Source organism: Pleurodeles waltl, chromosome 5 (genome assembly GCF_031143425.1).
Source record: "Pleurodeles waltl isolate 20211129_DDA chromosome 5, aPleWal1.hap1.20221129, whole genome shotgun sequence".
NCBI lineage: Eukaryota > Metazoa > Chordata > Amphibia > Caudata > Salamandridae > Pleurodeles > Pleurodeles waltl.
This window is the reverse complement of record NC_090444.1, coordinates 1839833238-1839859248: the sequence shown is the minus strand read 5'-3', so window position 1 is coordinate 1839859248 and position 26011 is coordinate 1839833238. Positions and strand designations below refer to the sequence as shown.

The window sequence follows — 26011 nt, the reverse complement described above, 5'->3', positions numbered from 1 at the left end:
ATAAGCATGGGGATAAGGGTAAAACCAAAGATCCCACTTCAAATCTTAAACACTCTTCAGGGGGTGGGGATAAAATGAATTCTTCCACTTCTTCTCAACCTACACAATTTAAAAAGCCTTGGTGCTTTTTGTGTAAAAACAGAGGCCATAGGCCAGGGGATAAGTCCTGTCCAGGTAAACCCCCTGAGCCTACCACCACTAATACATCAAGCTCTAGTGCCCCTAGCAGTAGTGGTACTAGTGGTGGGACTGCTGGCAACAGTCAAGTTAAGGGTGTAGTTGGGTTCACTTATTGGTCCATAGTAGAAACTGGGGTAGTCAGTCCCACGACAGTTTCTGTCACACCTAGTGGCATTGGCCTTGCCACACTGGCTGCTTGTCCCCTTACAATGGATAAGTACAGGCAGACAGTTTCAATAAATGGTGTTGAGGCCTTGGCCTACAGGGACACAGGTGCCAGTATCACTTTGGTGACTGAAAACCTAGTGGCTCCTGAACAACACATCATTGGACAACAGTATAAAATTATTGATGTCCATAACTCCACTAAGTTTCTTCCCTTAGCTCTAATTCAGTTTAGTTGGGGTGGAGTTACTGGCCCTAAGCAGGTGGTGGTATCACCTAGCTTACCTGTAGACTGTCTCTTAGGTAATGACCTAGAGGCCTCAGGTTGGGCTGATGTAGAGTTTTATGCCCATGCAGCCATGCTGGGCATCCCTGAGGAATTGTTCCCTCTCATTTCTACTGAAATGAAAAAGCAAAGGAGAGAAGGCCTGAAAACTCAGGATCCCTCTCCATCAACAGGTAAAAAGGGTATCACAGTATCCCCTAACCACCCTACCATTCAGGATACCATTCCTGTGGTGGGAGAAACCTCTCCTGGGGTGGCACCTGTTCCAAGGGAATCATCAGCTGGCAAAGCTGGACTCCCTGAGGTAGAAGTACCTCTCTGTGGGATAACTAACATTGGTGACAAAAAGAGCACCATTTTAGTTAACATGGAGCATCCCTCCAACCCTCCCAGAGAAACTTTAGTGCAGAAACTCTGCACTGCCTCACAACACTTAGGACAGCATCCCTGCCCTAGTGTGGAGCTCATAGGACAGCATCCCTGCCCTGCTCCAACTCAAGAGAAACAGCATCCCTGTTCTCTCTTCCAGCCATATGGACAAAGTTTTTGCCCAGCTATGGCTTTTCTGAGACAGCATCCCTGTCTGGCATTTCCATCACTACAAATAGGTTCAGTGGACAATTCCCACTGCTCTAAACTAAAACTTACTGATAGAATACATCTTCACATTGTTGCTTAGCTAAAAAAACTTCAAACAGGGTGGTTTACATCCCCACAGGGAAGTAACCATATAGTGGATGATAAAGGGAGTAACCAGTCTATTGCAGAGCTACTCTCTACTTATCACCACTTAGACAATAAAGTCTCAACTGGCCAAGGTTAGCCTTATTGTCCTTCGTTTGGGAGGGGGTTGTGTGAGAAAGTAGCCTCTTTCTAGCCTAGTTACCCCCACTTTTGGCCTGTTTGTGAGTGTATGTCAGGGTGTTTTCACTGTCTCACTGGGATCCTGCTAGCCAGGGCCCAGTGCTCATAGTGAAAACCCTATGTTTTCAGTATGTTTGTTATGTGTCACTGGGACCCTGCTAGTCAGGACCCCAGTGCTCATAAGTTTGTGGCCTATATGTATGTGTTCCCTGTGTGATGCCTAACTGTCTCACTGAGGCTCTGCTAATCAGAACCTCAGTGGTTATGCTCTCTCATTTCTTTCCAAATTGTCACTAACAGGCTAGTGACCAATTTTACCAATTTACATTGGCTTACTGGAACACCCTTATAATTCCCTAGTATATGGTACTGAGGTACCCAGGGTATTGGGGTTCCAGGAGATCCATATGGGCTGCAGCATTTCTTTTGCCACCCATAGGGAGCTCTGACAATTCTTACACAGGCCTGCCACTGCCGCCTGAGTGAAATAACGTCTACGTTATTTCACAGCCATTTCACACTGCACTTAAGTAACTTATAAGTCACCTATATGCCTAACCTTTACCTAGTAAAGGTTAGGTGCAAAGTTACTAAGTTTGAGGGCACCCTGGCACTAGCCAAGGTGCCCCCACATTGTTCAGGGCCAATTCCCTGAACTTTGTGAGTGCGGGGACACCATTACACGCGTGCACTACATATAGGTCAATACCTATATGTAGCTTCACAATGGTAACTCCGAATATGGCCATGTAACATGTCTAAGATCATGGAATTGCCCCCTCTATGCCATCCTGGCATAGTTGGCACAATCCCATGATCCCAGTGGTCTGTAGCACAGACCCTGGTACTGCCAAACTGCCTTTCCTGGGGCTTCACTGCAGCTGCTGCTGCTGCCAACCCCTCAGACAGGTTTCTGCCCCCCTGGGGTCAAGCCAGGCTTGTCCCAGGATGGCAGAACAAAGGACTTCCTCTGAGAGAGGGTGTTACACCCTCTCCCTTTGGAAAATGGTGTGAAGGCAGGGGAGGAGTAGCCTCCCCCAGCCTCTGGAAATGCTTTCTTGGGCACAGATGTGCCCAATTCTGCATAAGCCAGTCTACACCGGTTCAGGGACCCCTTAGCCCTACTCTGGCGCGAAACTGGACAAAGGAAAGGGGAGTGACCACTCCCCTGACCTGCACCTCCCCTGGGAGGTGTCCAGAGCTCCTCCAGTGTGCTCCAGACCTCTGCCATCTTGGAAACAGAGGTGCTGCTGGCACACTGGACTGCTCTGAGTGGCCAGTGCCACCAGGTGACGTCAGAGACTCCTTCTGATAGGCTCCTTCAGGTGTTAGTAGCCTATCCTCTCTCCTAAGTAGCCAAACCCTCTTTTCTGGCTATTTAGGGTCTCTGTCTCTGGGGAAACTTTAGATAACGAATGCAAGAGCTCATCCGAGTTCCTCTGCATCTCTCTCTTCACCTTCTGCCAAGGAATCGACTGCTGACCGCGCTGGAAGCCTGCAAACCTGCAACATAGTAGCAAAGACGACTACTGCAACTCTGTAACGCTGATCCTGCCGCCTTCTCGACTGTTTTCCTGGTGGTGCATGCTGTGGGGGTAGTCTGCCTCCTCTCTGCACTAGAAGCTCCGAAGAAATCTCCCGTGGGTTGACGGAATCTTCCCCCTGCAACCGCAGGCACCAAAAAGCTGCATTACCGGTCCCTTGGGTCTCCTCTCAGCACAACGAGCGAGGTCCCTCGAATCCAGCAACTCTGTCCAAGTGACCCCCACAGTCCAGTGACTCTTCAGTCCAAGTTTGGTGAAGGTAAGTCCTTGCCTCACCTCGCTAGACTGCATTGCTGGGAACCGCGACTTTTGCAGCTACTCCGGCCCCTGTGCACTTCCGGTGGAAATCCTTTGTGCACAGCCAAGCCTGGGTCCACGGCACTCTAACCTGCATTGCACGACTTTCTAAGTTGGTCTCCGGCGACGTGGGACTCCTTTGTGCGACTTCGGGTGAGCACCGTTTCACGCATCCTCGTAGTGCCTGTTTCTGGCACTTCTCCGGGTGCTACCTGCTGCTGAGAGGGCTCCTTGTCTTGCTCGACGTCCCCTCTCTCTCCTGGTCCAATTTGCGACCTCCTGGTCCCTCCTGGGCCGCAGCAGCGTCCAAAAACGCTAACCGCACGATTTGCAGCTAGCAAGGCTTGTTGGCGTTCTTTCGGCGGGAAAACACTTCTGCACGACTCTACAAGGCGAGAGGGATCCGTCCTCCAAAGGGGAAGTCTCTAGCCCTTTGCGTTCCTGCAGAAACCGCAGCTTCTTCTGTCCAGTAGAAGCTTCTTTGCACCCGCAGCTGGCATTTCCTGGGCATCTGCCCATCTCCGACTTGCTTGTGACTTTTGGACTTGGTCCCCTTGTTCCACAGGTACCCCAGATTGGAAATCCAGTGTTGTTGCATTGTTGGTTTGTGTCTTTCCTGCATTATTCCTCTAACACGACTTCTTTGTCCTTAGGGGAACTTTAGTGCACTTTGCACTCACTTTTCAGGGTCTTGGGGAGGGCTAATTTTCTAACTCTCACTATTTTCTAATAGTCCCAGCGACCCTCTACAAGGTCACATAGGTTTGGGGTCCATTCGTGGTTCGCATTCCACTTTTGGAGTATATGGTTTGTGTTGCCCCTATCCCTATGTTTCCCCATTGCATCCTATTGTAACTATACATTGTTTGCACTGTTTTCTAAGACTATACTGCATATTTTTGGTATTGTGTACATATATCTTGTGTATATTTCCTATCCTCTCACTGAGGGTACACTCTAAGATACTTTGGCATATTGTCATAAAAATAAAGTACCTTTATTTTTAGTATAACTGTGTATTGTGTTTTCTTATGATACTGTGCATATGACACTAAGTGGTACTGTAGTAGCTTCACACGTCTCCTAGTTCAGCCTAAGCTGCTCTGCTAAGCTACCATTATCTATCAGCCTAAGCTGCTAGACACCCTATACACTAATAAGGGATAACTGGGCCTGGTGCAAGGTGCAAGTACCCCTTGGTACTCACTACAAGCCAGTCCAGCCTCCTACATTGGTTGTGCAGTGGTGGGATAAGTGCTTTGAGACTACTTACCACTCTTGTCATTGTACTTTTCATAAGAGAAAAATATACAAAACAAGGTCAGTGTGTGTACACAGTGCTAAAAAGTTTTGCATTTCCTCTTTTCACTCTTTTCTAAAGTGCTGAAAAGTACTTCTAAACTTTCAAAAAGTTCTTAAAAGTTTAAAAAGTTTTTTTTCTGTCTTTCTAAAAAGTTCTGAAAACTTTTTTCTCTTTTTCTATCACTTTAACTCTCTCTAAAAATGTCTGGCACAGGCCAAAATGTTGATCTGTCCAAACTTGCATATGACCACCTTAGCTGGAAAGGAGCAAGGAGTCTCTGTGTAGAGAGAGGTTTGAGTGTAGGGAAGAATCCTTCCTTGGAATTGTTACTTAACATGCTTAGAGAACAAGATAAGGCTATAAGTGCCCCATCTGTTGAAAAAGTACCTAATAGTTCCCAATCTGATTCAGGGACTCCCCCAGGAAAAGTTTCAGGAAAGAAACTCCCTAGCCTGCCCATTACTAGACAGTCTAGCATAGTTGGTAATGATTGAGAGCCACACCATACAAATAGTGTTGTCTCACATCATAGCAAAAGCATTTATTCTCACCACAGTGGTACTGATGTTTCTGTTAGCCAAGCTGTTAGGGTGCCCTCTGTAAGGGACAGGTCTCCTTCTGTCCATTCTCACCATACTTCTGTTTCAAGACATGTCCCTCCCACCCACCCTGATGACAGATTGTTAGAAAGAGAGCTCAATAGATTGAGAGTGGAACAAACCAGACTGAAGCTCAAGAAGCAACAGCTGGATTTGGATAGACAGACTTTAGAAGTAGAGAAGGAGAGACAGAAACTGGGTTTAGAAACCCATGGTGGCAGCAGCAGTATTCCCCATAGTCATCCTGCAAAAGAGCATGATTCCAGGAATCTGCACAAGATAGTTCCCCTTTATAAGGAGGGGGATGACATTAACAAGTGGTTTGCTGCACTTGAGAGGGCCTGTGTTGTACAGGATGTCCCTCAAAGGCAGTGGGCTGCTATCCTATGGCTATCATTTAGTGGAAAAGGTAGGGATAGGCTCCTTACTGTAAAAGAAAATGAAGCTAATGATTACAAAGTTCTTAAGAATGCACTCCTAGATGGTTATGGCTTAACCACTGAACAATACAGGATAAAGTTCAGAGAGACCAAAAAGGAGTCTTCACAAGACTGGGTTGATTTCATTGACCATTCAGTGAAGGCCTTGGAGGGGTGGTTACATGGCAGTAAAGTTACTGATTATGACAGCCTGTATAACTTGATCCTGAGAGAGCATATTATTAATAATTGTGTGTCTGATTTGTTGCACCAGTACTTGGTGGACTCTGATCTGACCTCTCCCCAAGAATTGGGAAAGAAGGCAGACAAATGGGTCAGAACAAGGGTGAACAGAAAAGTTCATACAGGGGGTGACAAAGAGAACAATATGAAGAAAGATGGTGAAAAATCTCAAGATAAGCATGGGGATAAGGGTAAAACCAAAGATCCCACTTCAAATCTTAAACACTCTTCAGGGGGTGGGGATAAAATGAATTCTTCCACTTCTTCTCAACCTACACAATTTAAAAAGCCTTGGTGCTTTTTGTGTAAAAACAGAGGCCATAGGCCAGGGGATAAGTCCTGTCCAGGTAAACCCCCTGAGCCTACCACCACTAATACATCAAGCTCTAGTGCCCCTAGCAGTAGTGGTACTAGTGGTGGGACTGCTGGCAACAGTCAAGTTAAGGGTGTAGTTGGGTTCACTTATGGGTCCATAGTAGAAACTGGGGTAGTCAGTCCCACGACAGTTTCTGTCACACCTAGTGGCATTGGCCTTGCCACACTGGCTGCTTGTCCCCTTACAATGGATAAGCACAGGCAGACAGTTTCAATAAATGGTGTTGAGGCCTTGGCCTACAGGGACACAGGTGCCAGTATCACTTTGGTGACTGAAAACCTAGTGGCTCCTGAACAACACATCATTGGACAACAGTATAAAATTATTGATGTCCATAACTCCACTAAGTTTCTTCCCTTAGCTCTAATTCAGTTTAGTTGGGGTGGAGTTACTGGCCCTAAGCAGGTGGTGGTATCACCTAGCTTACCTGTAGACTGTCTCTTAGGTAATGACCTAGAGGCCTCAGGTTGGGCTGATGTAGAGTTTTATGCCCATGCAGCCATGCTGGGCATCCCTGAGGAATTGTTCCCTCTCATTTCTACTGAAATGAAAAAGCAAAGGAGAGAAGGCCTGAAAACTCAGGATCCCTCTCCATCAACAGGTAAAAAGGGTATCACAGTATCCCCTAACCACCCTACCATTCAGGATACCATTCCTGTGGTTGGAGAAACCTCTCCTGGGGTGGCACCTGTTCCAAGGGAATCATCAGCTGGCAAAGCTGGACTCCCTGAGGTAGAAGTACCTCTCTGTGGGATAACTAACATTGGTGACAAAAAGAGCACCATTTTAGTTAACATGGAGCATCCCTCCAACCCTCCCAGAGAAACTTTAGTGCAGAAACTCTGCACTGCCTCACAACACTTAGGACAGCATCCCTGCCCTAGTGTGGAGCTCATAGGACAGCATCCCTGCCCTGCTCCAACTCAAGAGAAACAGCATCCCTGTTCTCTCTTCCAGCCATATGGACAAAGTTTTTGCCCAGCTATGGCTTTTCTGAGACAGCATCCCTGTCTGGCATTTCCATCACTACAAATAGGTTCAGTGGACAATTCCCACTGCTCTAAACTAAAACTTACTGATAGAATACATCTTCACATTGTTGCTTAGCTAAAAAAACTTCAAACAGGGTGGTTTACATCCCCACAGGGAAGTAACCATATAGTGGATGATAAAGGGAGTAACCAGTCTATTGCAGAGCTACTCTCTACTTATCACCACTTAGACAATAAAGTCTCAACTGGCCAAGGTTAGCCTTATTGTCCTTCGTTTGGGAGGGGGTTGTGTGAGAAAGTAGCCTCTTTCTAGCCTAGTTACCCCCACTTTTGGCCTGTTTGTGAGTGTATGTCAGGGTGTTTTCACTGTCTCACTGGGATCCTGCTAGCCAGGGCCCAGTGCTCATAGTGAAAACCCTATGTTTTCAGTATGTTTGTTATGTGTCACTGGGACCCTGCTAGTCAGGACCCCAGTGCTCATAAGTTTGTGGCCTATATGTATGTGTTCCCTGTGTGATGCCTAACTGCCTCACTGAGGCTCTGCTAATCAGAACCTCAGTGGTTATGCTCTCTCATTTCTTTCCAAATTGTCACTAACAGGCTAGTGACCAATTTTACCAATTTACATTGGCTTACTGGAACACCCTTATAATTCCCTAGTATATGGTACTGAGGTACCCAGGGTATTGGGGTTCCAGGAGATCCATATGGGCTGCAGCATTTCTTTTGCCACCCATAGGGAGCTCTGACAATTCTTACACAGGCCTGCCACTGCCGCCTGAGTGAAATAACGTCCACGTTATTTCACAGCCATTTTACACTGCACTTAAGTAACTTATAAGTCACCTATATGCCTAACCTTTACCTAGTAAAGGTTAGGTGCAAAGTTACTAAGTTTGAGGGCACCCTGGCACTAGCCAAGGTGCCCCCACATTGTTCAGGGCCAATTCCCTGAACTTTGTGAGTGCGGGGACACCATTACACGCGTGCACTACATATAGGTCAATACCTATATGTAGCTTCACAATGGTAACTCCGAATATGGCCATGTAACATGTCTAAGATCATGGAATTGCCCCCTCTATGCCATCCTGGCATAGTTGGCACAATCCCATGATCCCAGTGGTCTGTAGCACAGACCCTGGTACTGCCAAACTGCCTTTCCTGGGGCTTCACTGCAGCTGCTGCTGCTGCCAACCCCTCAGACAGGTTTCTGCCCCCCTGGGGTCAAGCCAGGCTTGTCCCAGGATGGCAGAACAAAGGACTTCCTCTGAGAGAGGGTGTTACACCCTCTCCCTTTGGAAAATGGTGTGAAGGCAGGGGAGGAGTAGCCTCCCCCAGCCTCTGGAAATGCTTTCTTGGGCACAGATGTGCCCAATTCTGCATAAGCCAGTCTACACCGGTTCAGGGACCCCTTAGCCCTGCTCTGGCGCGAAACTGGACAAAGGAAAGGGGAGTGACCACTCCCCTGACCTGCACCTCCCCTGGGAGGTGTCCAGAGCTCCTCCAGTGTGCTCCAGACCTCTGCCATCTTGGAAACAGAGGTGCTGCTGGCACACTGGACTGCTCTGAGTGGCCAGTGCCACCAGGTGACGTCAGAGACTCCTTCTGATAGGCTCCTTCAGGTGTTAGTAGCCTATCCTCTCTCCTAAGTAGCCAAACCCTCTTTTCTGGCTATTTAGGGTCTCTGTCTCTGGGGAAACTTTAGATAACGAATGCAAGAGCTCATCCGAGTTCCTCTGCATCTCTCTCTTCACCTTCTGCCAAGGAATCGACTGCTGACCGCGCTGGAAGCCTGCAAACCTGCAACATAGTAGCAAAGACGACTACTGCAACTCTGTAACGCTGATCCTGCCGCCTTCTCGACTGTTTTCCTGGTGGTGCATGCTGTGGGGGTAGTCTGCCTCCTCTCTGCACTAGAAGCTCCGAAGAAATCTCCCGTGTGTCGACGGAATCTTCCCCCTGCAACCGCAGGCACCAAAAAGCTGCATTACCGGTCCCTTGGGTCTCCTCTCAGCACAACGAGCGAGGTCCCTCGAATCCAGCAACTCTGTCCAAGTGACCCCCACAGTCCAGTGACTCTTCAGTCCAAGTTTGGTGAAGGTAAGTCCTTGCCTCACCTCGCTAGACTGCATTGCTGGGAACCGCGACTTTTGCAGCTACTCCGGCCCCTGTGCACTTCCGGCGGAAATCCTTTGTGCACAGCCAAGCCTGGGTCCACGGCACTCTAACCTGCATTGCACGACTTTCTAAGTTGGTCTCCGGCGACGTGGGACTCCTTTGTGCGACTTCGGGTGAGCACCGTTTCACGCATCCTCGTAGTGCCTGTTTCTGGCACTTCTCCGGGTGCTACCTGCTGCTGAGAGGGCTCCTTGTCTTGCTCGACGTCCCCTCTCTCTCCTGGTCCAATTTGCGACCTCCTGGTCCCTCCTGGGCCGCAGCAGCGTCCAAAAACGCTAACCGCACGATTTGCAGCTAGCAAGGCTTGTTGGTGTTCTTTCGGCGGGAAAACACTTCTGCACGACTCTACAAGGCGAGAGGGATCCGTCCTCCAAAGGGGAAGTCTCTAGCCCTTTGCGTTCCTGCAGAAACCGCAGCCTCTTCTGTCCAGTAGAAGCTTCTTTGCACCCGCAGCTGGCATTTCCTGGGCATCTGCCCATCTCCGACTTGCTTGTGACTTTTGGACTTGGTCCCCTTGTTCCACAGGTACCCCAGATTGGAAATCCAGTGTTGTTGCATTGTTGGTTTGTGTCTTTCCTGCATTATTCCTCTAACACGACTTCTTTGTCCTTAGGGGAACTTTAGTGCACTTTGCACTCACTTTTCAGGGTCTTGGGGAGGGCTAATTTTCTAACTCTCACTATTTTCTAATAGTCCCAGCGACCCTCTACAAGGTCACATAGGTTTGGGGTCCATTCGTGGTTCGCATTCCACTTTTGGAGTATATGGTTTGTGTTGCCCCTATCCCTATGTTTCCCCATTGCATCCTATTGTAACTATACATTGTTTGCACTGTTTTCTAAGACTATACTGCATATTTTTGGTATTGTGTACATATATCTTGTGTATATTTCCTATCCTCTCACTGAGGGTACACTCTAAGATACTTTGGCATATTGTCATAAAAATAAAGTACCTTTATTTTTAGTATAACTGTGTATTGTGTTTTCTTATGATACTGTGCATATGACACTAAGTGGTACTGTAGTAGCTTCACACGTCTCCTAGTTCAGCCTAAGCTGCTCTGCTAAGCTACCATTATCTATCAGCCTAAGCTGCTAGACACCCTATACACTAATAAGGGATAACTGGGCCTGGTGCAAGGTGCAAGTACCCCTTGGTACTCACTACAAGCCAGTCCAGCCTCCTACATTGGTTGTGCAGTGGTGGGATAAGTGCTTTGAGACTACTTACCACTCTTGTCATTGTACTTTTCATAAGAGAAAAATATACAAAACAAGGTCAGTGTGTGTACACAGTGCTAAAAAGTTTTGCATTTCCTCTTTTCACTCTTTTCTAAAGTGCTGAAAAGTACTTCTAAACTTTCAAAAAGTTCTTAAAAGTTTAAAAAGTTTTTTTTCTGTCTTTCTAAAAAGTTCTGAAAACTTTTTTCTCTTTTTCTATCACTTTAACTCTCTCTAAAAATGTCTGGCACAGGCCAAAATGTTGATCTGTCCAAACTTGCATATGACCACCTTAGCTGGAAAGGAGCAAGGAGTCTCTGTGTAGAGAGAGGTTTGAGTGTAGGGAAGAATCCTTCCTTGGAATTGTTACTTAACATGCTTAGAGAACAAGATAAGGCTATAAGTGCCCCATCTGTTGAAAAAGTACCTAATAGTTCCCAATCTGATTCAGGGACTCCCCCAGGAAAAGATTCAGGAAAGAAACTCCCTAGCCTGCCCATTACTAGACAGTCTAGCATAGTTGGTAATGATTGAGAGCCACACCATACAAATAGTGTTGTCTCACATCATAGCAAAAGCATTTATTCTCACCACAGTGGTACTGATGTTTCTGTTAGCCAAGCTGTTAGGGTGCCCTCTGTAAGGGACAGATCTCCTTCTGTCCATTCTCACCATACTTCTGTTTCAAGACATGTCCCTCCCACCCACCCTGATGACAGATTGTTAGAAAGAGAGCTCAATAGATTGAGAGTGGAACAAACCAGACTGAAGCTCAAGAAGCAACAGCTGGATTTGGATAGACAGACTTTAGAAGTAGAGAAGGAGAGACAGAAACTGGGTTTAGAAACCCATGGTGGCAGCAGCAGTATTCCCCATAGTCATCCTGCAAAAGAGCATGATTCCAGGAATCTGCACAAGATAGTTCCCCTTTATAAGGAGGGGGATGACATTAACAAGTGGTTTGCTGCACTTGAGAGGGCCTGTGTTGTACAGGATGTCCCTCAAAGGCAGTGGGCTGCTATCCTATGGCTATCATTTAGTGGAAAAGGTAGGGATAGGCTCCTTACTGTAAAAGAAAATGAAGCTAATGATTACAAAGTTCTTAAGAATGCACTCCTAGATGGTTATGGCTTAACAACTGAACAATACAGGATAAAGTTCAGAGAGACCAAAAAGGAGTCTTCACAAGACTGGGTTGATTTCATTGACCATTCAGTGAAGGCCTTGGAGGGGTGGTTACATGGCAGTAAAGTTACTGATTATGACAGCCTGTATAACTTGATCCTGAGAGAGCATATTATTAATAATTGTGTGTCTGATTTGTTGCACCAGTACTTGGTGGACTCTGATCTGACCTCTCCCCAAGAATTGGGAAAGAAGGCAGACAAATGGGTCAGAACAAGGGTGAACAGAAAGGTTCATACAGGGGGTGACAAAGAGAACAATATGAAGAAAGATGGTGAAAAATCTCAAGATAAGCATGGGGATAAGGGTAAAACCAAAGATCCCACTTCAAATCTTAAACACTCTTCAGGGGGTGGGGATAAAACAAATTCTTCCACTTCTTCTCAACCTACACAATTTAAAAAGCCTTGGTGCTTTTTGTGTAAAAACAGAGGCCATAGGCCAGGGGATAAGTCCTGTCCAGGTAAACCCCCTGAGCCTACCACCACTAATACATCAAGCTCTAGTGCCCCTAGCAGTAGTGGTACTAGTGGTGGGACTGCTGGCAACAGTCAAGTTAAGGGTGTAGTTGGGTTCACTTATGGGTCCATAGTAGAAACTGGGGTAGTCAGTCCCACGACAGTTTCTGTCACACCTAGTGGCATTGGCCTTGCCACACTGGCTGCTTGTCCCCTTACAATGGATAAGTACAGGCAGACAGTTTCAATAAATGGTGTTGAGGCCTTGGCCTGCAGGGACACAGGTGCCAGTATCACTTTGGTGACTGAAAACCTAGTGGCTCCTGAACAACACATCATTGGACAACAGTATAAAATTATTGATGTCCATAACTCCACTAAGTTTCTTCCCTTAGCTCTAATTCAGTTTAGTTGGGGTGGAGTTACTGGCCCTAAGCAGGTGGTGGTATCACCTAGCTTACCTGTAGACTGTCTCTTAGGTAATGACCTAGAGGCCTCAGGTTGGGCTGATGTAGAGTTTTATGCCCATGCAGCCATGCTGGGCATCCCTGAGGAATTGTTCCCTCTCATTTCTACTGAAATGAAAAAGCAAAGGAGAGAAGGCCTGAAAACTCAGGATCCCTCTCCATCAACAGGTAAAAAGGGTATCACAGTATCCCTTAACCACCCTACCATTCAGGATACCATTCCTGTGGTGGGAGAAACCTCTCCTGGGGTGGCACCTGTTCCAAGGGAATCATCAGCTGGCAAAGCTGGACTCCCTGAGGTAGAAGTACCTCTCTGTGGGATAACTAACATTGGTGACAAAAAGAGCACCATTTTAGTTAACATGGAGCATCCCTCCAACCCTCCCAGAGAAACTTTAGTGCAGAAACTCTGCACTGCCTCACAACACTTAGGACAGCATCCCTGCCCTAGTGTGGAGCTCATAGGACAGCATCCCTGCCCTGCTCCAACTCAAGAGAAACAGCATCCCTGTTCTCTCTTCCAGCCATATGGACAAAGTTTTTGCCCAGCTATGGCTTTTCTGAGACAGCATCCCTGTCTGGCATTTCCATCACTACAAATAGGTTCAGTGGACAATTCCCACTGCTCTAAACTAAAACTTACTGATAGAATACATCTTCACATTGTTGCTTAGCTAAAAAAACTTCAAACAGGGTGGTTTACATCCCCACAGGGAAGTAACCATATAGTGGATGATAAAGGGAGTAACCAGTCTATTGCAGAGCTACTCTCTACTTATCACCACTTAGACAATAAAGTCTCAACTGGCCAAGGTTAGCCTTATTGTCCTTCGTTTGGGAGGGGGTTGTGTGAGAAAGTAGCCTCTTTCTAGCCTAGTTACCCCCACTTTTGGCCTGTTTGTGAGTGTATGTCAGGGTGTTTTCACTGTCTCACTGGGATCCTGCTAGCCAGGGCCCAGTGCTCATAGTGAAAACCCTATGTTTTCAGTATGTTTGTTATGTGTCACTGGGACCCTGCTAGTCAGGACCCCAGTGCTCATAAGTTTGTGGCCTATATGTATGTGTTCCCTGTGTGATGCCTAACTGTCTCACTGAGGCTCTGCTAATCAGAACCTCAGTGGTTATGCTCTCTCATTTCTTTCCAAATTGTCACTAACAGGCTAGTGACCAATTTTACCAATTTACATTGGCTTACTGGAACACCCTTATAATTCCCTAGTATATGGTACTGAGGTACCCAGGGTATTGGGGTTCCAGGAGATCCATATGGGCTGCAGCATTTCTTTTGCCACCCATAGGGAGCTCTGACAATTCTTACACAGGCCTGCCACTGCCGCCTGAGTGAAATAACGTCCACGTTATTTCACAGCCATTTTACACTGCACTTAAGTAACTTATAAGTCACCTATATGTCTAACCTTTACCTAGTAAAGGTTAGGTGCAAAGTTACTAAGTGTGAGGGCACCCTGGCACTAGCCAAGGTGCCCCCACATTGTTCAGGGCCAATTCCCTGAACTTTGTGAGTGCGGGGACACCATTACACGCGTACACTACATATAGGTCAATACCTATATGTAGCTTCACAATGGTAACTCCGAATATGGCCATGTAACATGTCTAAGATCATGGGATTGCCACCTCTATGCCATTCTGGCATAGTTGGCACAATCCCATGATCCCAGTGGTCTGTAGCACAGACCCTGGTACTGCCAAACTGCCTTTCCTGGGGCTTCACTGCAGCTGCTGCTGCTGCCAACCCCTCAGACAGGTTTCTTCCCCCCTGGGGTCAAGCCAGGCTTGTCCCAGGATGGCAGAACAAAGGACTTCCTCTGAGAGAGGGTGTTACACCCTCTCCCTTTGGAAAATGGTGTGAAGGCAGGGGAGGAGTAGCCTCCCCCAGCCTCTGGAAATGCTTTCTTGGGCACAGATGTGCCCAATTCTGCATAAGCCAGTCTACACCGGTTCAGGGACCCCTTAGCCCTGCTCTGGCGCGAAACTGGACAAAGGAAAGGGGAGTGACCACTCCCCTGACCTGCACCTCCCCTGGGAGGTGTCCAGAGCTCCTCCAGTGTGCTCCAGACCTCTGCCATCTTGGAAACAGAGGTGCTGCTGGCACACTGGACTGCTCTGAGTGGCCAGTGCCACCAGGTGACGTCAGAGACTCCTTCTGATAGGCTCCTTCAGGTGTTAGTAGCCTATCCTCTCTCCTAAGTAGCCAAACCCTCTTTTCTGGCTATTTAGGGTCTCTGTCTCTGGGGAAACTTTAGATAACGAATGCAAGAGCTCATCCGAGTTCCTCTGCATCTCTCTCTTCACCTTCTGCCAAGGAATCGACTGCTGACCGCGCTGGAAGCCTGCAAACCTGCAACATAGTAGCAAAGACGACTACTGCAACTCTGTAACGCTGATCCTGCCGCCTTCTCGACTGTTTTCCTGGTGGTGCATGCTGTGGGGGTAGTCTGCCTCCTCTCTGCACTAGAAGCTCCGAAGAAATCTCCCGTGGGTCGACGGAATCTTCCCCCTGCAACCGCAGGCACCAAAAAGCTGCATTACCAGTCCCTTGGGTCTCCTCTCAGCACGACGAGCGAGGTCCCTCGAATCCAGCAACTCTGTCCAAGTGACCCCCACAGTCCAGTGACTCTTCAGTCCAAGTTTGGTGGAGGTAAGTCCTTGCCTCACCTCGCTAGACTGCATTGCTGGGAACCGCGACTTTTGCAGCTACTCCGGCCCCTGTGCACTTCCGGCGGAAATCCTTTGTGCACTGCCAAGCCTGGGTCCACGGCACTCTAACCTGCATTGCACGACTTTCTAAGTTGGTCTCCGGCGACGTGGGACTCCTTTGTGCGACTTCGGGTGAGCACCGTTTCACGCATCCTCGTAGTGCCTGTTTCTGGCACTTCTCCGGGTGCTACCTGCTGCTGAAAGGGCTCCTTGTCTTGCTCGACGTCCCCTCTCTCTCCTGGTCCAATTTGCGACCTCCTGGTCCCTCCTGGGCCGCAGCAGCGTCCAAAAACACTAACCGTACGATTTGCAGCTAGCAAGGCTTGTTGGCGTTCTTTCGGCGGGAAAACATTTCTGCACAACTCTACAAGGCGAGAGGGATCCGTCCTCCAAAGGGGAAGTCTCTAGCCCTTTGCGTTCCTGCAGAAACCGCAGCTTCTTCTGTCCAGTAGAAGCTTCTTTGCACCCGCAGCTGGCATTTCCTGGGCATCTGCCCATCTCCGACTTGCTTGTGACTTTTGGACTTGGTCCCCTTGTTCCACAGGTACCCCAGATTGGAAATCCAGTGTTGTTGCATTGTTGGTTTGTGTCTTTCCTGCATTATTCCTCTAACACGACTTCTTTGTCCTTAGGGGAACTTTAGTGCACTTTGCACTCACTTTTCAGGGTCTTGGGGAGGGCTAATTTTCTAACTCTCACTATTTTCTAATAGTCCCAGCGACCCTCTACAAGGTCACATAGGTTTGGGGTCCATTCGTGGTTCGCATTCCACTTTTGGAGTATATGGTTTGTGTTGCCCCTATCCCTATGTTTCCCCATTGCATCCTATTGTAACTATACATTGTTTGCACTGTTTTCTAAGACTATACTGCATATTTTTGGTATTGTGTACATATATCTTGTGTATATTTCCTATCCTCTCACTGAGGGTACACTCTAAGATACTTTGGCATATTGTCATAAAAATAAAGTACCTTTATTTTTAGTATAACTGTGTATTGTGTTTTCTTATGATATTGTGCATATGACACTAAGTGGTACTGTAGTAGCTTCACACGTCTCCTAGTTCAGCCTAAGCTGCTCTGCTAAGCTACCATTATCTATCAGCCTAAGCTGCTAGACACCCTATACACTAATAAGGGATAACTGGGCCTGGTGCAAGGTGCAAGTACCCCTTGGTACTCACTACAAGCCAGTCCAGCTACACAATAGCAAAAATATGCAGTATAGTCTTAGAAAACAGTGCAAACAATGTATAGTTACAATAGGATGCAATGGGGAAACATAGGGATAGGGGCAACACAAACCATATACTCCAAAAGTGGAATACGAACCACGAATGGACCCCAAAACTATGTGACCTTGTAGAGGGTCGCTGGGACTATTAGAAAATAGTGAGAGTTAGAAAAATAACCCTCCCCAAGACCCTGAAAAGTGAGTGCAAAGTGCACTAAAGTTCCCCTAAGGATAAAGAAGTCGTGTTAGAGGAATAATGCAGGAAAGACACAAACCAACAATGCAACAACTGTGGATTTCCAATCTAGGGTACCTGTGGAACAAGGGGACCAAGTCCAAAAGTCACAAGCAAGTCGGAGATGGGCAAATGCCCAGGAAATGCCAGCTGCGGGTGCAAAGAAGCTTCTACTGGACAGAAGAAGCTGAGGTTTCTGCAGGAACGAAAAGGGCTAGAGACTTCCCCTTTGGTGGACGGATCCCTCTCGCCGTGGAGAGTCGTGCAGAAGTGTTTTCCCGCCAAAAGAACGCCAACAAGCCTTGCTAGCTGCAAATCGTGCAGTTAGCGTTTTTGGACGCTGCTGTGGCCCTGGAGGGACCAGGAGGTCGCAAATTGGACCAGGAGAGAGAGGGGACGTCGAGCAAGACAAGGAGCCCTCTCAGCAGCAGGTAGCACCCGGAGAAGTGCCAGAAACAGGCACTACGAGGATGCGTGAAACGGTGCTCACCCGAAGTCGCACAAAGGAGTCCCACGTCGCCGGAGACCACCTTAGAAAATCGTGCAATGCAGGTTAGAGTGCCGTGGACCCAGGCTTGGCTGTGCACAAAGGATTTCCGCCGGAAGTGCACAGGGGCCGGAGTAGCTGCAAAAGTCGCGGTTCCCAGCAATGCAGCCCAGCGAGGTGAGGCAAGGACTTACCTCCACCAAACTTGGACTGAAGAGTCACTGGACTGTGGGGGTCACTTGGACAGAGTCGCTGGATTTGAGGGACCTCGCTCGTCGTGCTGAGAGGAGACCCAAGGGACCGGTAATGCAGCTTTTTGGTGCCTGCGGTTGCAGGGGGAAGATTCCGTCGACCCACGGGAGATTTCTTCGGAGCTTCTGGTGCAGAGAGGAGGCAGACTACCCCCACAGCATGCACAAGCAGGAAAACAGTCGAGAAGGCGGCAGGATCAGCGTTACAGAGTTGCAGTAGTCGTCTTTGCTACTATGTTGCAGGTTTGCAGGCTTCCAGCGCGGTCAGCAGTCGATTCCTTGGCAGAAGGTGAAGAGAGAGATGCAGAGGAACTCGGATGAGCTCTTGCATTCGTTATCTAAAGTTTCCCCAGAGACAGAGACCCTAAATAGCCAGAAAAGAGGGTTTGGCTACCTAGGAGAGAGGATAGGCTACTAACACCTGAAGGAGCCTATCAGAAGGAGTCCCTGACGTCACCTGGTGGCACTGGCCACTCAGAGCAGTCCAGTGTGCCAGCAGCACCTCTGTTTCCAAGATGGCAGAGGTCTGGAGCACACTGGAGGAGCTCTGGACACCTCCCAGGGGAGGTGCAGGTCAGGGGAGTGGTCACTCTCCTTTCCTTTGTCCAGTTTCACGCCAGAGCAGGGCTAAGGGGTCCCCTGAACCGGTGTAGACTGGCTTATGCAGAATTGGGCACATCTGTGCCCAACAAAGCATTGCCAGAGGCTGGGGGAGGCTACTCCTCCCCTGCCTTCACACCTTTTTCCAAAGGGAGAGGGTGTAACACCCTCTCTCAGAGGAAGTCCTTTGTTCTGCCATCCTGGGCCAGGCCTGGCTGGACCCCAGGAGGGCAGATGCCTGTCTGAGGGGTTGGCAGCAGCAGCAGCTGCAGTGAAACCCCAGGAAGGGCAGTTTGGCAGTACCAGGGTCTGTGCTACAGACCACTGGGATCATGGGATTGTGCCAACTATGCCAGGATGGTATAGAGGGGGCAATTCCATGATCATAGACATGTTACATGGCCATATTCGGAGTTACCATTGTGAAGCTACATATAGGTAGTGACCTATATGTAGTGCACGCGTGTAATGGTGTCCCCGCACTCACAAAGTTCAGGGAATTGGCTCTGAACAATGTGGGGGCACCTTGGCTAGTGCCAGGGTGCCCTCACACTAAGTAACTTTGCACCTAACCTTTACCAGGTAAAGGTTAGACATATAGGTGACTTATAAGTTACTTAAGTGCAGTGTAAAATGGCTGTGAAATAACGTGGACGTTATTTCACTCAGGCTGCAGTGGCAGGCCTGTGTAAGAATTGTCAGAACTCCCTATGGGTGGCAAAAGAAATGCTGCAGCCCATAGGGATCTCCTGGAACCCCAACACCCTGGGTACCTCAGTACCATATACTAGGGAATTATAAGGGTGTTCCAGTAAGCCAATGTAAATTGGTAAAAATGGCCACTAGCCTGTTAGTGACAATTTGAAAGAAATGAGAGAGCATAACCACTGAGGTTCTGGTTAGCAGAGCCTCAGTGAGACAGTTAGGCATCACACAGGGAACACATACATATAGGCCACAAACTTATGAGCACTGGGGTCCTGACTAGCAGGGTCCCAGTGACACATAACAAACATACTGAAAACATCGGGTTTTCACTATGAGCACTGGGCCCTGGCTAGCAGGATCCCAGTGAGACAGTGAAAACACCCTGACATACACTCACAAACAGGCCAAAAGTGGGGGTAACAAGGCTAGAAAGAGGCTACTTTCTCACAGTTAAAACGTGTTTACAGGATATACGTTCCCTCTGATGATGTTGTTAAGCTTTAATAAAAATACGATGTAGTCTTCATAGATAAGTACAGTTTAACCTTACGACATAACTAGAGATCTTTTATCCAGTCCTACCTATATTCATTCGCTCTGCTTGCTCATTGATAAATTTGAATTTTTCATTATACACACTTTTATAGCCACTGATGAATGAAAGATAGGATTTAGGTGTCACGTGGGCCCTCCGTCTGAACCTGAAAGTAAAAAGAATGTAATGAATTTGTTAAAGTTCACCCATACTGATTACTGTTTATAATCTGACATGATATATACATCCATTTAGCACCTAATCTTCACAATGGAAAAACACGTTATTTGTAATGTTCTTTTTGATGTCAAAGTATATTCCTGCAGATTTCTTTGGTGAGCTCTATGTAGAAGTAGCAAGTTACCAGCTTGCACTGCGCCATTTCTGTTAGGGATCCACTAAAGTACAATAGGGGTAAAGCAGGAGACCAACATCATGTGAAGTGCTGTGAGCACCGAGGTCTGTGAATAAGGACTATTTCTAGCCCCACGGAGGCTAAAGAAAGATTATGGCAGAGGTGGTTGTAGGGTGATAAGAAATCAAGTGGAATTAACCTGTCCATTAGGAGAATTAACCCAAGGTAACACACGTGTTCTACATGATACCTGTTGCTGCCGATTCCTCATTACACGAGCACCTTCACAATCTTCCTTTCACTGAGGTTGGGTGACTGACTTGCGTGCTAGTAGCAGCCACCCAACCTCACTGGAATGGAGTGTCTAATACGGAGAGCTCCTAAAATCTACATTTCATTAGAGTATAGACAAATCATTTCAAAGAAAGAGAAAATAGCTAAGCTCAGGAGGTCCAGGGACAGAGGAAGTCTAAGAAACAGCTGAAAATAATGCTAACAACTCCAGAAGGGAGGAACTGTTCCTGGGTCCAAAATAAAAAAATAGAAGGCAGGATCAGAAGTAAGAAGAATTACAGTGGTCAGACCAAAGAGTTAAATCGTATTGTTAGGAAACATTGGAAGGTGGTAAAAACAGAACAGGAAATGGGCAAACAGGAGGAGAGAAACTTCTTATAACCAATAAGAAACACCAGTTTTCCAAAGATAAATTGGTGAAGGGTCTGAAATACGTCTCGGATAGGTCTAAAAAACAAACATGACATGGCTGAATGAAGTGGCTGGATTCAGAAGGTATACAAAAGGCAAACTTTGTAAACACATGAAGGATAATATGATGCACAATGTGCCCTGTAACAAATGGGAATAATAATCAAGAAATGTAACTGTAATTGTTGTTTACATTCTAGTATGCTTATACAACACTTTTCATACAGGTAGCACGATTTTCCTGCCGAAGAAACATATACATGAACATCTTTATGGCTTAAGGAATAATGACACATCACATCCCAGTACCAAACACTCTGTGGAACAACATTACATTGATATCAATTAAATAGACATTTTGCTATTGATAGAATTGAAGTCAACATGCGTGGAGGTGTCAGAGCAATTGAGCTGCGAAAGACGGACTCCCGTTATATAAAGAGATGTGAAATGATGTGCATTAGACATGGCCTTTGATAAAACTTGGCCCACTATCTAGAAAAAGATGGCATTAATGAAATCAGAGGAGTGATTAGCTACTAAACACGAGGACCATGTATGGAAAATAAAATTAATATGGGTGTAGTGGCTACTCGCTCCTGTGCCCCCTTGAGATGAATATATAAATTTGTTAATTTTTTAATACTTTTACTGGTTTGTTATTGAATGTAGGAGGCTGGCGCTCTATGTAGTGTGCAAAACCAGGCACATTGTGCAGGGGGTCCAGGCAACCACACGTTGGTTTCCAGAGGCAAAAACCAGATCACCTAATGCTCCAATTTTTGAGGTAGCTTGGTCGAGCAGTTAGGCTAATCTAGGAGACGTGCTAATCATTTGTTGGAATCACAATATCAATCATGCACCACAAACACTCAATGAATAACTCGAGACCAGAATTTATAAAAATACTTCAAATTTTTATATAAGTTTTAAGACCAAGATGGTCAAGATACGTTAAGTACTTTTTGAGTTATGATTTTTCAAAGTTTTAATAAAGTTAGTCTTTCTGTGCATAATAACGCACCATAGGTTTCAATAGACAGTCACTTTTAAAAATGCATTACAAATTGTACTCTTCTTTTGCAGGATGGTTGAAGCAGTCGGTTGACATACTGTGCCAGCTGGAGAGCCTCAGTGGCTCCCGGTTCCGGCGGAAACAGAGCTGGAAGGTCTCTTGGCACAGACAGCACCACTTGGAGAGGCCACCTGGAAAAGGAGATGGTTTGCAGACTTAAAGGTGATGCCTTGGGGTACCCTTGGGCTGTCGAGGTCGCAAGGGTTTGGGGACCCGTGGTGCACAGCTGGTTCCTTGGTGCAGGGAGCAGGGCGGCCGAATGCAGAGCGAGTTGGAGATCCAGGAGCTGTGTGCAATGGAGTCTTTTGGACCTGGAGGTGAGCCTCTTTGAGGGTTGCTTGCAGGACAACGGGGGCACTCTGGCCGGAGGTCCGGGGTGTTTCTGAAATCCCTCAGCCAGGGCTTCCTCCTGATCCTTTTTCAGCTGTGAGGGAGCTTGTTTTCTGGTTCTCTGACATCAGCTAACTAGTACCCAGGGTATTGGCGCAACTTGCCCAATGGAGGGTGCAGTGCCACCAAACTTGGCACACTTGTAGGTCTCGTCTAGGCTGTCGTCAGTGTGTCCTCGTGTTTGGCTGCAACTTCTGGTTGAAGAGATATTGGCCGGTCAGTACAGTGACCCTCACTGGCTTGTTGGTTTTTGTTGGTTTGTAGAGTGGTGCCTCCACTCAGAAGGGAGATCCTGGGCGATTTGTAAAGCCTGGAGGTCCTCTGGGTTCCTTGGGGTCAGTCCAGTGTCCAGCTCCCTCGCAGCCGCGATTTTCGGGTCCTGGTGCAGCAGGCAAGGTTTGGCGCCTTTTCTTGAGCAGCAGGTCCACAGTTCTCTTGCTTTGGATTTTCTTTGTCCTTCAAAATCTGATTTCTTGGTCTAGTGATGCTCGCTAAAGTACAAGTTACTTACCTTCTAGAGACATATTCTAGTTGCAGATTCCTTACCTTTGAATTCTCCCAGGCGTCAGACTGGATTCCGGAGATTTTTCTTTGAGCAGCACCTCTGTGCGCCGTCAGGTGGCGTCGGTAGACTCCGCGGGTGTCGTTGGCATAGTGCTCGCCGTGATGACGTTGCGGTTGTATATGGGCACCACCCCGGTGCACTGACATCAGTTTCTTTTCACAACTTTCCACACCAGTAGTGCAGAGCCATGAAGAACACTGAGAGTGGTGCGCAAAAACTAGGGCCATTCGAACCTGATTGTCCGGGCGGTAGTGTTTGGTAAAAGTGTGCAGAGATGCCCATGTCGCTGTCTGACAGATGCCCAGGACTGGAAAGCCCTGTGCTAGCGCTGTGATAGTAGCAGTAGCTCTGGTGGAGTGAGCGTGCAAACCTTCGGGAGGTTGTTTTTTAGCCACAGCTTAAAACATTTTAATGCATAGGAGTACCCATCGGGAAATTGTCCAGTTCTGCATCGCCTTCGCCTTCTTTACACCCACATATCCCACAAAGAGTTGATTGCCCACCTGGAAGTCTTTGGTACGATCAAGCTAGAATGCCAACGCTCTTTTTGGGTCCAGATGGTGGAGGCTCCCCTCTTCGTGAGAGGGATGTGGGGGTGCATAAAAGGTAGGCAAGGTGATGGACTGTCCAACATGGAAGGGTGTCACTACCTTAGGTAGAAAAGAAGCCGTTGTGCAAAGCACCACTTTGTCAGGATGCATGGTAAGAAAAGGTGGCTTAGAGGACAGCCTGGAGTTCACTAACTCTGCGGGCAGTAGTAATGGCAACTAAAAAGACAGTTTTTCTAGTGAGGAGCCGTAAAGGACAGTTGTGAAGTGGTTCAAATGGGGCACACATAACTTATGTTAAGACCAGGCTGAGATCCCATTGGGGCATGATGAATGGGATAGGAGGAAAGAGGTGCGTGAGGCCTTGAGAAACCTCCCAACTATGGAAGATTTCAATAAGGAAGGCTGATCTGGTAATCTCTAGAAAGCAGAGATAGCAGAGAGATATCCCTTAAGAGTGCCCAAGGTGGAACCCTGCTGGGCAAGGTAAGAATAAAGAGAAGAACATGAGAAAGAGGAGCAGATCGAGGATCAGCAGAATTGTCGATGCACCATGCCATAAATTTCTTCCAACGACAGGCGTATACAGTTTTGGTTGAGGGATGCCTGGCTGCCAAGATAACATCACAGACTTCAGGTGGCAGGTCAAAAGACGTCAACTGTCGCCGCTCAACCTCCACGCATGAAGCCGCAGAGTTGACAGGTTGGGGTGGAGGACATTCCCCTGCTGCTGTGACAGAAGATCCTCCGGAAGGGGCAGTCTGATCGGAGGAACTATGGCCACGCTCAAGAGATCGGGATACCAGACTCTTCGTGCCTAGTCCGGAGCCACCAGTATTACTTGGGCCCGGTGTTGCCTGATCTTATTCAGAACTCTGGGCAGAAGTGGTATGGGAGGAAAGGCGTACAGGAGGCCTGAATTCCACTTGCAATGAAAAGCATCACCGAGCGAGTGCCGCCTTGGAAACTCAAACGCTCAAAACACCTGACATTGCACGTTGTAAGGAAATGCCTTCCTTGGCATGGTTACCCCCTGACTTTTTGCCGTTTGTTGATGCCAGTTATGATTGAAAGTGTGCTGGGACCCTGCTAACCAGGCCCCATCACCAGTGTTCTTTCCCTAAACTGCACCTTTGTTCCCACAATTGGCAGTCCCTTGTAAATGGAACCCCTGCTACAAAGGGCCCTGTGGCCAGGGAAGGTCTCTAAGGGCTCCAGCATGTCTTATGCCACCCTGGGGATCCCTCACTCAGCACATGCACACTGCATCACAGCTTGTGTGTGCTGGTGGGGAGAAAATGACTAAATCAACATGGCACTCCCCTCAGAGTGCCATGCCCACCTCTTGCTGCCTGTGGCATAGGTAAGTCACCCCTCTAGAAGGCCTTACAGCCCTAAGGCAGGGTGCACTATACCACAGGTGAGGGCATAAGTGCAAGAGCACTATGCCCCTACAGTGTCTAAGCAAAACCTTAGACATTTCAAGTGCAGGGTAGTGTAGGAGGCTGGCCTGGCTTGTAGTGGGTACCAGAGGTACTTACACCTTGTGCCAGGTCCATTTATCCCTTATTAGTGTAGAAGAGGTGTTTCAAGCAGCTTAGGCTGATAGAAGGTAGCTATAGCAGAGCAGCTTTGGCTGAACTAGGAGACATGCAAAGCTCCTACTATACACAATATCATAAGAAAACACAATACACAGATATACTAAAAATAAAGGTACTTTATTTTTATGACAATATGCCAAAAGTATCTCAGTGAGTACCCTCAGTATGAGGATGCCAAATATACACAAGATATATGTACACAATACCAAAAATATGCAGTAATAGCAAAAGGAAGTAATGCAAGCAGTGTAAAGTTGCAATAGATTGCAATAGGAGCACATAGGTATAGGGGCAACACAAACCATATACTCCAAAAGTGGAATGCGAACCACGAATGGACCCCAAACCTATGTGAGCTTGTAGAGGGTCGCTGGGGCTGTAAGAAAACAGTGAGGGTTAGAAAAATAGCCCACCCCAACACGCTGTAAGTTAGGTGTAAAGTGCACCTACAACCCCCAGAGACCACAGAAGTCGTGATAGGGGGATTCTGCAAGGGAAACCAACACCAGCAATGCAACAACAGTGGATTTCCGGACCTGAGTACCTGTAAGACAAGGGGACAAAGTCCAAGAGTCACGATAGTGTCGAGAATGGGCAGGAGCCCAGGAAATGCCAGCTGAGGGTGCAAGGAAGGTGGAGCACTGCAGGTAAGAGTGTCCGGGACCCAGGCTTGGCTGTGCACAAATGAAATCCTGGAAGGGTGCACAGGAGCCGGAGCAGCTGCAAATCACGCGGTACCCAGCAATGCAGTCTAGCGTGGGGAGGCAAGGACTTCCCTCCACCAAATTGGACTGAAGAGTCACTGGACTGTGGGAGTCACTTGGACAGAGTTGCTGAGTTCCAGGGACCACGCTCGTCGTGCTGAGAGGGGACCCAGAGGACCGGTGATGCAGTCTTTTGTTGCCTGCGGTTGCAGGGGGAAGATTCCATCGACCCACGGGAGATTTCTTCAGCGCTCCTGGTGCAGAAAGGAGGCAGGCTACCCCCAGAGCATGCAACACCAGGAAACAGTCGCGAAAGCCGGCAGGATGAAGCGATACAAGGTTGCAGTAGTCGTCTTTGCTACTTTGTTGCGGTTTTGCAGGCGTCCTGAGCAGTCAGCGGTCAATCCTTTGGCAGAAGGTGAAGAGGGAGATGCAGAGGAACTCTGGTGAGCTCTTGCATTCGGTATCTGAAGAATTCCCCAAAGCAGAGACCCTAAATAGCCAGAAAAG

The 26011-nt window shown here is 47.7% G+C and overlaps 1 protein-coding gene across 1 annotated transcript in view; it reads right to left on the bottom strand.

Moving 5' to 3' along the window:
• The window catches only part of DNAH8 (dynein axonemal heavy chain 8), a 9979189-nt gene that overhangs the window by 2011290 nt on the left and 7941888 nt on the right, over nt 1-26011 (bottom strand). The window contains exon 63 of the mRNA XM_069236651.1: nt 19603-19721. Within this exon, the coding sequence (XP_069092752.1) occupies nt 19603-19721 (119 nt within the window). The remainder of the gene's footprint in view (nt 1-19602; nt 19722-26011) is intronic.